The sequence below is a fragment of the Podarcis tiliguerta genome (assembly GCF_965153285.1).
Source record: "Podarcis tiliguerta genome assembly, chromosome: 5".
In the NCBI taxonomy this organism is placed as follows: domain Eukaryota; kingdom Metazoa; phylum Chordata; class Lepidosauria; order Squamata; family Lacertidae; genus Podarcis; species Podarcis tiliguerta.
The window spans coordinates 19,397,385-19,411,406 of record NC_139538.1 but is presented as its reverse complement, the minus strand read 5'-3'; the positions used below and the strand labels follow the sequence as shown (position 1 = coordinate 19,411,406).

The 14,022-nt window shown below is 40.6% G+C and overlaps 1 protein-coding gene across 1 annotated transcript; it reads right to left on the bottom strand.

Annotated features, from left to right (window-relative positions):
* Nucleotides 1-13,230: 13,230 nt before the first annotated feature.
* ARL14 (ARF like GTPase 14) lies at nucleotides 13,231-14,013 on the bottom strand (the record flags this gene model as incomplete). Its single annotated transcript, XM_083442460.1, has 1 exon — nucleotides 13,231-14,013. One exon carries the CDS (start codon nucleotides 14,011-14,013, stop codon nucleotides 13,441-13,443), a length of 573 nt encoding a protein of 190 aa, XP_083298586.1. The 3' UTR covers nucleotides 13,231-13,440.
* Between the last annotated feature and the right edge of the window lie 9 nt (nucleotides 14,014-14,022).

The following is a 14,022-nucleotide window of genomic DNA, read 5'->3' as shown; positions in this document are numbered from 1 at the left end:
AAGTGTGTGTCTGTGTTGGTCATGTACAAAAGGCATCTGCTGCTAAATAAGATTGGTTTGTATCCAACCAGAGCTTTTGGTCCTCATGGAAGAGAGAACAAATTTCCCTCTTGTTGGGGAAGGTAACTAGTATATACCATTGTATACTTCCTCTATCATGATTGCAAAGAAAACACCATGCCTTGATTGCACTGTCACTTGTAGCAGAAAACTCAAAGAGCCAGGGGCGCATCCTGTATGACAGCAAGACGAAACATCACAGAAACAATCGCTAGCAGAAGAAAAACAATATTTTGCAACCAGTGAAGCTTCTGCACTACTTTAATGAAGACCTCAGCACATTTCAGCATGGTCGAAAAATGCTTCTTGGATCTGAGTGTTCTATATTGTTTACATACATAGAATCATAGAGTTGGAAGAGACCACAAGGGCCATCGAGTCTGATAGGAATTTTATGGTATTAGATATATGGTAATGTTCATAACTGCACATACATAGATCAACACAGGAAGACCAACCTGGAACCATTTTGATTCCTAAACTGACCAAATCCTTTCCCTGCAAGATATGTCTTAAAGCCTCCCCATTGTCTCTTTCCTCACAAGATATGTCTGTTTGAATAAGGTGTGAACCTGTGACCTGGCCCAGGAAATAAGTATTTTAGCACTACAAAAGAATGGTCAGGCACCCCAGACAATCCAATCAAGTAACTTGCCAGACAGGAGATAGTAGAGGTGAGAGGAGAAAAACAACATTTAAATTCCTGTGATGTATGCATGTATCGGAGGGGTGGTCTTAGGTTACACCCCTTCTGTGATGTATGCATAATGTTTCTGGGGGTGGTCTGGATCTACAGAATGGGATTTTCTAAAGTCTTTATAAACCCTTGCACAGCAATTTTGGGGGTCCTCTTCCTCTCCTGCGTGTGAGGGGAGTACCCTGTTGCAACAGATCAATAAAGATCAAGCTTACTAGCTGCTTTGCTTCTCAATATTCTCTGGTTGGCCTCTGTTATTTTCTCCTACCAATAGGGAACCTATGTAAGGACTCTATATGGGCTCTTGGATACCCCATAAGGGAAAAGGGCATATTTTTATTTACAACAAGTCCAACCCCCTGCCAAGCAGGAAACACCATCAGAGCACTCCTGACATATGGTTGTCAAGCCTCTGCTTATGCAGGAATTAACATCCCCATGTGTTTTAGCTTCTCTTATATAAAATTCCACATACTACACAGTTTGAACAGGCATCTTTTCAACGTTTCACCAAATTTTAAAGTTTTCTATTGCATTAATTTGGGGTGGGGAGTTGTTCCTTTGAAAAAACAAGGATAACTTTTTCCTGCATTTTCTTCTTCTGGACCTTCACATCTTTTCTTAAGAGTAAGTTAAAACATTTTCATTTTAACTGGAATTCAAAGATGTTTTTTACTTAGAGTAGACCCACAAAAATTAATAAACATGACTAAGTCCATTCATTTCAATGAAACTATTCTGAGTATTATTATTATTGGCCTTTATTCGCATAAGTTTAAACAATAAAATCCTACAAAGTCATCCAAATACATTGATAATCCAAACACATACAATATATACGTAAAAGACTAGATAGCTACCGTTGAATAAATCAGGCAACTTCGATTTAGTTTAAAGATCTCTGCTAAATACTCCAAAACAATCTTGGTACTCTTGAGTAAAACACTGAGTAAAACTTAGTTGAATACCACCCTATGTCGCCATATTATTATATATTTGTATTGTTATTTACTGATAATATATTATGTATAGTCACTATCGTACAACGTTTGGTAAAGTTTGTTAAAATATGTTCCTGTTGCTTGCCTGTTACCTGGGAATATCAGTGCAGACCATAATGGGAATATTGCTAAGGACTTTGTGCTGGATCCAAGATCTCATATTTCCCAGTTCTGTAATGCTCAGAAGCTTATATCACCTACCTATGTTCCATAGAAATGATTGTTGAAGCCATTGCTAAATTAAGAAATAATTTAGGTTGTAATTCTGTGCATACCTGCTTTGGAATAAGCTTAATTCAAAACACACCCACACTCACTTCTGTAAACATGCATGTATAGAGTCCCTGTAGTTTGAAGACAAGCTTAGAATATTCACATGGGAAAATGGGAAATGGAAGCCAATTAGTTTGAACATATTCTTGTCATTTAACATTAAAGGAGGAAAAATTACAATATTCATAATTTAGTATGTGCCCTCCAGACACATCATCCCAGGAAGTTTTCCAGTCAGTTGCTTGCCTGTGAATCGGGCTCAGCAGAAGTTTTTCTAATTGCTTAGACCAGTGAATAGCTAGCTCCAGAAACTTTCATGGGAGACCTGCTCTGGTAAAAGGTGAAAAGAAGCCTCTTTGTTGACTTTCCTTTGACCAGAGCTGGCTGGTGACACCCAGTCTTAATCACTGCCAGGCATCTCTTAGATTAACATGCACACCCAGTTCAGAGTTGAGAAGCAGGCTTAAATCCTGACCGCCAAGCTCAGTAATGGACCTGTGCTTGGGATTTTTATTCAAATATCTTCTTATGCTTGGTTGTGTTTGTTTGTTTGTTATTTTAATTGACTCTTAAAGGCTTGTTACTCAGTGCAGTCCCCAAATGGCACAACTAGGCAGTACCTGATTGACAGAATAAAATAACAGAAATTCTGCAATGGTTTTTCCAATAAACAATTCCACTTTTCTATATTGTGCAGCTTGTTTGGAACTTGATATGCAACAAGAAGTCATTTCTTTGGCCACAGGCTGCCATGGCACAGATAAGATTAGAATTTTGCTGCCAATGCAAGCTGAGACAGAGAAGAATTGATAAGGAGACAGCCTGTTTGCTGTGCACATGTAATTTCAGCAATAGTAACCAGAGGAGGCAAAAACTAATGGTTTGCGTAAATACTGTTCTTTTCAAGTTTGCCCTAGTTAAGGAAGTCTCTTTCAAAGTTAGGAACAATTGCTGAGAATTTATGGGAGTTCTTTTATCTCGCCAAGAAATAACCAGTATCTAAACTATTCATGTTTTTTTCTGGAACTCCCCCAATATTACAGCAATGTTCAGCTCAGTGATTAATGTCCCCCCCCCCCCCGAACTTAAGAATGATTTGCTGGTGCACTGTGCCTGCTTATTGCTTCCTACATCTCCTGCTGCCTCCTTTCATTCTTACACTGCAAGCTCTGTGGGGCACAAACCACAGTCCTGCCTGGGGGAGTTTCATGGGGCACTGCTTCTAAGCTGGGCTCTATCTACTCCTCCTGCTTCTTTCCTTTATACTCTCCTGTCCACTTGTTCCATCCTACAAAAGATTGTGTAGGCGTATTTTTCTTGGGGGGGGGGAGGTGTATTTTCACAACAGCTCTGGAGGAAGAGAGCCTCTTCTACACCACCGAGGAGCCACAAATTGATTCAATTTGCTTTTTTTAATTTCCGCCACCCTATCTTTCAAGCCATAAAGATTCCCAAGTGAGCTTGCTTTATTTATTTAACAATACTATATACTGCTTGATCATAAGAAACCTCTAAGCAGTTTCCTTATTTATGTAAGGTTTACTTACTTATGTAGAAAAATAATAATGACTGCTATCTCAGGGATGGAGCCGCTGGAGCAGCTCACGGTTGCCGTAAAAATCTATCTCAATAAAAACAGTGTAAAATCTCCATAAATATAATATGCATATACAATATAAAACAGCATGAAAGAAAATCCAGCCATGCAAATGCCCATTAACAAATTGCAGGAGCTTGATCAACAGCCTGGGAGAACATTGCATTTCACCTTCCTGTAAAAGGAGGCATTTCAGCTGTTGGTTGCTGTGTGGTCTGCTGCTGTTGTAAATAAAAATATGCCCTTTTCCCTTATGGGGTATCCAAGAGCCCATATAGAGTCCTTACATAGGTTCCCTATTGGTAGGAGAAAAAACAGAGGCCAACCAGAGAATATTGAGAAGCAAAGCAGCTAGTAAGCTTGATCTTTATTGATCTGTTGCAACAGGGTACTCCCCTCACACGCAGGAGAGGAAGAGGACCCCCAAAATTGCTGTGCAAGGGCTTATAAAGACTTTGAATTTTCCATCCTGTAGATCAAGACCACCCCCAGAAACATTATGCATACATCACAGAAGGGGTGTAACCTAAGACCACCCCTCAGATACATCCCACCTACATCAGAAATTTAAATGTTGTTTTTCTCCTTGTCACAGTTTATCTCCTGTCTGGCAAGTTACTTGATTGGATTGCCTGGGGTGCCTGGCCATTCTTTTGTGGTGGTAAAATACTTATTTCCTGGGCCAGGTCACAGGCTCACGCTTTATTCAAACAGACATATCCTGGAGACAAGATTTGTGAGGAAAGAGACAATGGGGAGGCTTTTCCAGTTTAACCTTGCAGAGAAAGGATTTGGTCAGTTTAGGAATCAAAATGGTTCCAGGTTGGTTTTCCTGTGTTGATCTATGTATGTGCAGTTATGAACATTACCATATATCTAATACCATAAAATTCCTATCACACTGCCGGGCTACATGCTCCTTTCTTCCCCATGGAACTGCAGGTCTTTTCATTGTCCAAAGGCAGAAAGAGAGAAAAGTTGGCAGCCTGGGTGTAGCCAGGACTTTGGGGGGGGCATGCCTTTTGTTGTGGGGGGGACAAAACATCAGCTATCTATTTATATTGATTTGACTACACCCATGGTTGGCAGATAATCAGTTGCCTGGCTGCACACTTCACATATTGGGGATTGAGGGCCTAAACACATGGTAAACTTAGCCAGTGTCTGAGATGCCACTAAAAACAGCCTTCCTTTAGTGGTTGTGTTAAAACAATTGGGACTACTTGCTGGAGGAGACTCTTGAGAGTCCCATGGACTGCAAAAAGATCAAACCTATCCATTCCTAAGGAAATCAGCCCTGAGTGCTCACTGGAAGGACAGATCCTGAAGCTCAGGCTCCAATACTTTGGCCACCTCATGAGAAGAGAAGACTCCCTGGAAAAGACCCAGATGTTGGGAAAGATGGAGGGCACAAGAAGAAGGGGACGACAGAGGGCGAGATGGTTGGACAGTGTTGTTGAAGCTACTAACATGAGTTTGAAAAAACTGCGAGAGGCAGTGGAAGACAGGAGTGCCTGGTGTGCTCTGGTCAATGGGGTCATGAAGAGTCGGACACGACTAAACAACAACACACGGATCACTTCGAATTCACTCTGCGGACCACATGGTGAATTGTCTGTGTGGCATGAAGGTTGCAGGTGTCACCTAAATAGCTTGGTAGATAGTTCTGGAGAGGAGTCAGTTGTCATGGTGCATGCTGGCACCAATGGCAGATGTGAGGTAATCGGAGCAAAATTTAGGTTGCCAGGTAGAATACTGAAAGCCAGGACCTCCAAGGTAGCGTTCCCTGAAATGCTACAGGTTTCACGCAAAGGGCCAGCTAGACAGGCACAGCTCTGTAGTCTCAATGAGCCGATGTGAGGATGGCTTTGGATTAGTTAAGCTCCACTTAAACTGGGATGAAACCAGACAGCTGGTGCTTAAATTTAGAAGAAGAAAGGTGTCTTAGCAGCTGAGAAGGGTCCAGTTCAGAACAATCCCCATAGGAGACAAAACATTGTAGTTCAAACTACAAGCTGTTCTGAGAGTCTTTTTCACTAAAGGGCCGGGTATAAAATGCTGTAAGTAAATACGCAACAGCCCTCAAATAATTGAATCAGAATTGGAATCTATGATTATTTACATATATTTAAAATTGAAGGTTTAAGTGGTATGTATCAATGCTACATAAGAAGAAAATGCAAAATGTTCAAACTAGAACCTACAAAAAGGCTTTCCTAAATAACCAATGAACTTTGCTGTTTGTTTTGAAAGAATCAAGCCTGTCTGGATTAATAGAGACAATTTCTCAGTGTTTGTTTTGCAAGATCCTAGCTAAATCTTAATTTTACATGAAGTTACAGCATTTCACACTGGCTCCTTCTGTACTTCTAATTGCAATGAGTGTAACAAACCAACAGATGGCTCACTTTTGAAAAGCTCTTAACTACAACAGAGTGCCTCCTTGTGGTATCCTATGCTAATAAGGAACTCATTCCTTGAATGAGGATCCTTGTGTAGCCAAAATGGCACCATCCATGCCCAAGAGGAAGGCGTAAGCAGGTTTGGGAACACCCCAAGGTTTGCAGGATTACATAAAAATCTTCAGGAACATAAATACTAAAGGGTGCTGTGGGTGGGGAGTGGAGACAGACCCAAAAGAGCCTAGTAAAGGGTTATGCATGATCAGCTGGCCAGGGAATTCTGACTGCTGGGTGGGTGGGGAGGAAATGGAATGGAGTTCCTGGAAAAGGGCAAGACTGGTTGGATCACTCTCTACTGGAACATTTTGTTGCAGGTCCCACTTGTGTCAGCTTTTTTCTAATGCAACTTTGCAATGCCTGTTTCTTTGGGGTCAGGTGAGGATCCCAAGGAGGTGACGGTGCCTTACTTAACTTGAGAGAAGGCCGCCTTCCCCCACGGATTTTGATTTTTTTTTTTTAAAGGATGGGCCTTTTGAATTAACTTTCACTTAACTCTTTTCCACTTTCAGTTCCAGTGCAGATTGCACTAAGGATAAATACCATTTTTTGAATATATTCTCTGGCTGTATATCTTAACCTTAACTGGCCTGGGGCTGACCTTGTGAAAACTTAGCTCATTTGAATAATTTGATCTGACTTGTAATGCATTAGGCTGATTAGAAAGCAAGGACAATTAGAGGCATGTTAACGATAGGATCTAGAGATGTAGGAACATTGATAATAGCAAGATTCATGTGTTCCAGTTCCTGACTGCGCCACTTCTGTCTAAGGCTCAGGAGCGCTTATTCCTATTCACAAAGATCACAGACTGACATTACCTGAAGGCGTCATTTGTATGATCAGGCACTTCCACACAGCGTTTTATCAGCAACTGCCCCAGTTCCCATTCTGGCCATAATGTTTTTTGAAAGGTCCTGCATAAAGATTGTCCCTGCAGAGGTGCCCATTCATACAACCTGCTTCCATGAAGTCCTGGCCAGGTTGTGAGGCTGGCGATAATAGCTCTGTGTGCTCCCAGAGACACTATATGCAGGAAACCCTTAAGCCCTATGTGATATCTTAAGCTTTTACTGTACATTTTCAGACATTTTAAATAAAAAATATCAGGAAGCTAGATGATATGTATTTGTCTGAAAATACAAAAATGTCCATGCTATTTTTTATTTTATTTTTTAGGAGATAACACATGTAGGATTAAGGAACCAGGTATCTATGAGGCATTTGCAGCCCACGATTTTGATTTCAGTACTGTACTGGACCTGTGCTCATATTCACTTTCATAGGAAGATCTACTCCAGGTTTTCTCAAAGCTACCTGTGCTGGTCCCGGGGGTTACAGTGCGGCTAGATCCGAGTCCAGTCCAAGGTCGAGGGGTGGTATGGAGGCTGCCGTCAAAGCTGAAGCGGGGTCCAAGACAGGGAGTCAGGCGAGGTCAGGAACTCTGGCAGAAGAGCGGGACAGGGTGCAGACAGGTACCAATTACCAACAATGTTGCTCCCACAACCTGGGACTGGGCAGGCTGACTTCTATCTGCCCCGAGGCATAGGGCGGTCCCGGTCCACAGGTGACTTGCCTCTCCTAGCCTGGAGCCGAGCACTCCTCCTGCGAGAACTTAGTTCCCTCCACCTCTCTGCCCTGAGCCTCTGCAGCTCAGAAGAGTCTAGAGGGTTACCAGACCCAGAGGCAACCTCAGCTTCCCCTGACGGGGCTAATAGTGGAGCACCTGCAGACAATGGGTCCTCCATCACCTCAGGAGTCAGAGTAGACTCAGCTGGTGTCTGCTCCTGAGGAACCAACACAGGTGAGGACCCTTCAAGCTCAAGCCCCAGCCCTGGCGCAGCTGGTCATGGAGGCAGGGACTCCTGTGCAGGCTGGGATTCCTCAGGTTCAACCTCTGAATCTGATTTCCAGGCCATCACACTACCTTTGTTTCAGCAGTGTAACGTAGGATGTAAAAAGTATTTTAGCTCTCATGATTAAACAACGAAGAGTTAGAAACTTTTGCTGATTTACTGTGTATCACCCAGAGACCTGCCAGCGTATCAAGCTCTACCATCGGTTATGGTTGGGGATGATGGGAGTTGCAGTCTTAATGTTGAATGAAGGGCACCATATTGACCATCCCTAGGCAGTGCCAATGGAGCTGGGAGTGTTCAGTACCCTTTTATGTGCTCCTTTTCCTAGGATGTGCACGAACCGCTCAGGAAACATTGACATTGTATTCCAGAGCTTGCTGTTACAGGACAGATGTGTCTCATTCCACAAAGATGTTTCCAAGCAAGCCACTGTGTTACTGTGCACCAGTTGTAGCGACAGGGCGGGGCGGAGGTATCTAGGTTTCGGGAATCAAGGAACAATGGCCTTTTAACTTCAACAACAGTATAGAGTTGTTGTCTTTAATAAGCTATGGACAAAATGAATGCATCAAAGGAAGTTGGTTTTGTTCTGTTTCGATTAAACAAAATGAAGTTTTGTGCTAAAATGCGAGGTCCTACTTGCTTCAACAGAACTCTGCCATTGCCCTCTCTGGGCAGGGTTTTTGTTTCGGGGTTGGGGAGGCGCTGTGTGTGATAAGAATTTTGAGGTCTTAGAAATATGTTAAATGTTCATATGTGTACCAACCAAGCACGTACATAGATCAGCACAGGAAGACCAACCTGAAACCATTTTTGATTCCCAAACTAACCAAATGCTTTCTCTGCAAGGTCAAAGGAAAATGGAAAAGCCTCCTCATTGTCTTTTCCTTCACAAATCCTGTCTTAAGGGCACATTTAAGATATGAATAGGGTGTGAGCCTGTGACCTGGCTCAGGAAGGAAGTATTTATCATTACAAAAGACTGGCCAATTCAGTCAAGTGACCATTAAACAGGTAACCTGTCAGAGGAGATAAACATTCAAATTTCTGTTTTAGACCACCTTTTCTGTGATGTAGGTATGATGTTTGTGGGGGGGTGGTGGTCTTGGGTTACACCCCTTCTGTGATGTATGTATGATGTATGGAGGGGTGGTCTTGAGCTCCAGGGCTGGGAATTTAAAATGTCTATATAAGGGCAGGCACACCTTGGTTCTGGGTTCCTCCTCCCTCCTGCGTGTGGTGAGTGAGGACCCTGTTGCAACAGATCAATAAAGATCAGGCTTACTAGCTGCTTTGCTTCTCAATATTCTCTGGTTGGCCTCTGTTATTTTCTCCCACCAATAGGGAACCTATGTAAGGACTCTATATGGGCTCTTCGATAACCCCATAAGGGAAAAAAGGGCAGATTTTTGTTTACAACATGTGTCACATCAGAATTCCTTTCACCTCTCTGCCTTGGCTTCCCAACAAGAGTTAAAATTCCTGAGCTCTCAGTTAATCTCTTCCTCCTAGCATCTGCTGGCAGCTTTCCCGGTCCAGTATGAGAAGAGAGGGATTGGCCCCCTTGAATGAGGAATTCCAACTCTGCCTCTCTCTGGGCCCAACCTTCTGTGTACTTCCCAGATTTATTCTCTTGGCGGGAGTGCCTCTTTATGCCCTGTGGGGAACCTTCTGTGTAAGAATACCAAATCTACGGAGGTCTGGATTGAGCCCAGTGTGATTAACTCAAGGACCTGAAACAAAAGCTTCCAACAAACCATTTCATGACTCTCCAAGTATTAAAACTGTTCTAACGGGATGTGCAAATATTCCCAATCCATTTAAGAGAACAAACATATATACATGATGCAAATTACACAAGAGTTTGAAATTCGACTCTCAAAATCTAGTTTCAGTGGACTGCTTTCTTAAGCAAGAAATGTTTTTCCTCCAGTCTTCGAAAGTCTGCTACTTGGAATGGATCCCTTCTTCTAAATATGGATGCAGTAGATTCGCCAGTTTGGAAGAGGGTTCTGTTGCAAACAAGCAGGATTTATCCTAGCCAAGGGAACTGATAATCCGTGAAACGACCTGTTTATTCACCCTCATTTGTTTGCACAAAGTTTGTGTGGAGATTATAAGATGTTGACTTTTTACTTGGCATCATTTCAGATTTGTTTCTTAACACAATTCTAATTTGGGGCTAGAGGGCAGGGAAATGGGTTTGTTGCACAACAGCGCTGAAATTGCATTAATTGTGCACTCTTGAATCCCACCCACAAACTTGCAGCAGTCTGGAAGTGCCTGCAGAGAAAAGTGAGCTCCTCTTTAATAAATAATAATAATAATAATAATAATAATAATAAATATTTATACCCCGCCCTTCCCGGTTCAAAAACCGGGCTCAGGGCGGCTAACAACAAATTTAAAACACTTTAAAACACTTAATTATAAAATTTAAAGAGCCACTTATGTTGCATGTATCAAAACTGAAAGTGGAGTAAGCTTCTAGATGTCACTGTTTCAGGCCTATTTACCTAACAAACTGGTTTGACCATGTTAGCTGCTGTTTTTATGAGCTTGTGATAAAAAGCCCATGCATGTTTGTATGTTTTCAAAGAGCAAGCAATAAAACGAATTAAATTGTTTTCATCAGAAGCCGTTTATTTTATGGCTTCAGGAAGGTTTCAGTTACTCTTAATTGTGCTCCAAATCAGAAAATGACTAAAGTTAAGTCTTGCTTAATTGCTTTGTACATTTGGGGATTTAGGCCTCAGTGGTTTTTTTTTAAAAAATGTTTATTATGTGCATGTTGTCTCAAAGGATGGCAATCAACAAAGGATGAAATCAATAGGCTTACATGCACAGAATATGTCTATAAATATGTAGATAATCTAGAATCCAATTTAAAATTAAATAAATTGGAGAAATTCTATAGTTCTAGGCAATGCGTATTGCTTCTTCAACCTGCCTCTAACATTTTTTTTTAATCTGTTGCGATTTACCTTCACCCACCCAGCATCCTTGCTTTTGTTATATTCATCCATAATGCCTTAAAACGTGGCTATATTCCATAATCTCAGAGGGGAAAATATGAAGCAGCGAGTTAAGATTTCAACCTTAAAGGCACAGCCTAGAACCATTGACATCAGTGGGGAAACTTGTTAATAAGATGCATTGAAGCCATTCATATGTTTCATAAAGATAAATATAAATTTAAGACAGAGCAGGCTGTTTTCCAGCGATACATATCAAGGAGCATGAGTAATTAATATACTTCAATATTTCTCTCCATCTCTAATAACAGGTGAATGGGGCATTCTTACAACTGTCAATGAGGCAACGTTTTTGGAAGCCCTTTTGAACATTATCTAGATTCATATATGAGGTGGGATGGGCAAGGAGGAGACTGCTAGAGACCCAAATCTATTGTCCTTCACTCCCAGTTCACTGTGACTGGGAGTGATTGGTCTAGTAGGCAAATAATGTATACAGTGGTACCTCGGGTTAAGAACTTAATTTGCTCTGGAGGTCCATTCTTAACCTGAAACTGTTCTTAACCTGAGGTTAGCTAATGAGGCCTCCCGCCGCCATCGTGTAATTTCTGTTCTCATCCTGAGGTAAAGTTCTCAACCCAAGGTACTATTTCTGGGTTAGCGGAGTTTGTAACCTGAAGCATCTGTAACCTGAAGCGTCTTTAACCTGAGGTACCACTGTACTCTTCATTAGTTATGTTAAATTCTCAAGAATAATGAGAATATTAGAGAATTTTCATTTAAAATAGGAGAATATTAATTTTAATGTATTGAAAATTATATAATTAGTTAATATACACGTTTATTCATGGGTAAACTTGTTCAGATGGCAACCAAAAACTGTACAGATACAATGGGGTAATGCAGTGAATTCACATTCTTTGATATTTTTTTGCACCAAACTTGAAATTGACTCACATTAATCACTAAGCCTGCCACTAACCGTATCTTTACCATCAACTTTGAATTCTAATGATGTTGTGCATGTATGAAATGTAGCTTTTAAAGTAAAAGGAATATAAAAAACCCCTCAGGTCTGCTACATGAGTACGTTCTTTAATAAGCATATCTACATGGTACAGTATTTTCAGTGCAACACTAATAAAATCAATATAAAGTTTAAAATAAATGCTATTTCCATAAAATAAAACACAATCAGTAATGATAAGTTACATAACATCAGAAATGCAAATCTCTATCTACTTAGACAAGTAAGGCAACACACAACATATTTAAATTATAATTATAACTGATAAATTGTCACAAGAAAGAAATTTATTCTAAAAATAGGCATTAAGTAACAAGTCTCAAATGTTTATAAATTTATATTGACTCCTCAAACATCTTAAGAGGATAAGTCACCATCTTTGTCTCCACTGGTAACAGAGCTTTCAGTTCCACACTGATCATCTGTCAGTCTCTGGAAAATGGCACCTTGTACTATTTAATGGCACTTCAAAAAACAGTTACTGGCACTGAATAAAAATATAGAAACATCAACTGTTTAAATCAAGGCTACCTCACATGCTGTTACACATAATTCTATAGGCCTAGGTACTTTAAGTATACAAAGCATTAAAGCTACTTTCTGTATTAAAAAAATAAATCACACTGTATGGCCAAGGGTATAGAATTGCTAAGAATAAGGTCACACTAAATTAGAAAAAAAGCTATTACATATAGCTGAAATACATATGAATTCAAATGTTCATCAAATTAAATGAATGGTGTTTTTAAAACTATATATAAAAAATGTTTTCTGTAGCTCACATTTCAGAACTGCCAATGGTGAATGACACAATACCCAGTAATGTAACTAGATTAAAAAAAATAATCATTATTCATTACTTACACTGGCAATATCACAGCTTGACTTATTATTTACTAGTTTTTTTTAATGTGGGTTGTAAAACTGGTTCTTACATTAGAATTTAGTTTGTGGAGAATATTCTCTGGAGAATATTCTCACCTCACATCACTACTCTTCATCTACCCTTCACACTTGAAGGCTATCCCTTCCCAATATAACCCTTTCATATGTATGAAAGTGAATATATTAAGGATTTATTTAAGGGAAGAGTTTGACTGGGAAGCAGAATAGGTTAACTATATACACTTTGAAGCAAGGCTAAAAACATGCAGGTACAGGAACTCTGACTGCATTCAAACTTTCTCCAGTCAACTGTTGCATAGTTTTCTTTGGCAGTCATACCACTTTTGTTATGGGTACCAAATATTTAAAATTTCAAGAACATTCCAGTCCACTTTTATGCAGTTCCATAAGCAATGAAGTTGGGAATTGCATTTATTCATTAAAATGCAGCAAAATAGTATCTCTGAAAACAGTAAACGGGCTTGGGATAAATATGTTCTGTCTTAGAAAAGTCCGAAAAGCAGCACCAGATATTCCATTAAATGACTGACTTTCTGCCCCAGTCAGCTTTGCATGGCTGTTCTCCCTTGCATCAGAATAGAGTATGTTAATCTTGCTTGAAAAGAGCAAAAGCTTCTTGTTTAGATTTCATGCAGGATTTTGCAAAGGACGTCACTTTTCGAAACCCTTCTGATAAGCCCTCACCTGTAATTGCACAACAGGGTTGTACGTACCAGTTTCGGTCGTGGCAGTGCTTTTTCATGTTCAGCCTCCTGGTTATTTCCTCAGCACTTAGAGCTCCAGGAAGATCTTGTTTGTTTGCTAGCACAACCACAGGCACGTTCTTAATCCTCTCATTCCTCAAAAGAAGCTCCAATTCTTTCTTTGACTCTTCCAACCGCTGGTTGTCTGTGCTGTCCACAACATAGACCAGGCTATCCACGTTCTCCAAGTAGTTGCTCCAAGCAGGCCTCATTTGGTGTTGGCCCCCAACATCCCAGATGGTTAAGGCAATGTCTTTCCCTGTTTCAAGCATCTCCACGTTGAAACCGATGGTTGGCAAAGTTTGGAAGACATCATTAAATTTCAGCTTATACAAGAGGGTGGATTTCCCTGCTGAATCAAGCCCAAGCATTAGAATCTGGGCTTGTTTAAACTGCTTAGAGTTTGCAAGGCCCATTCTCTCTAC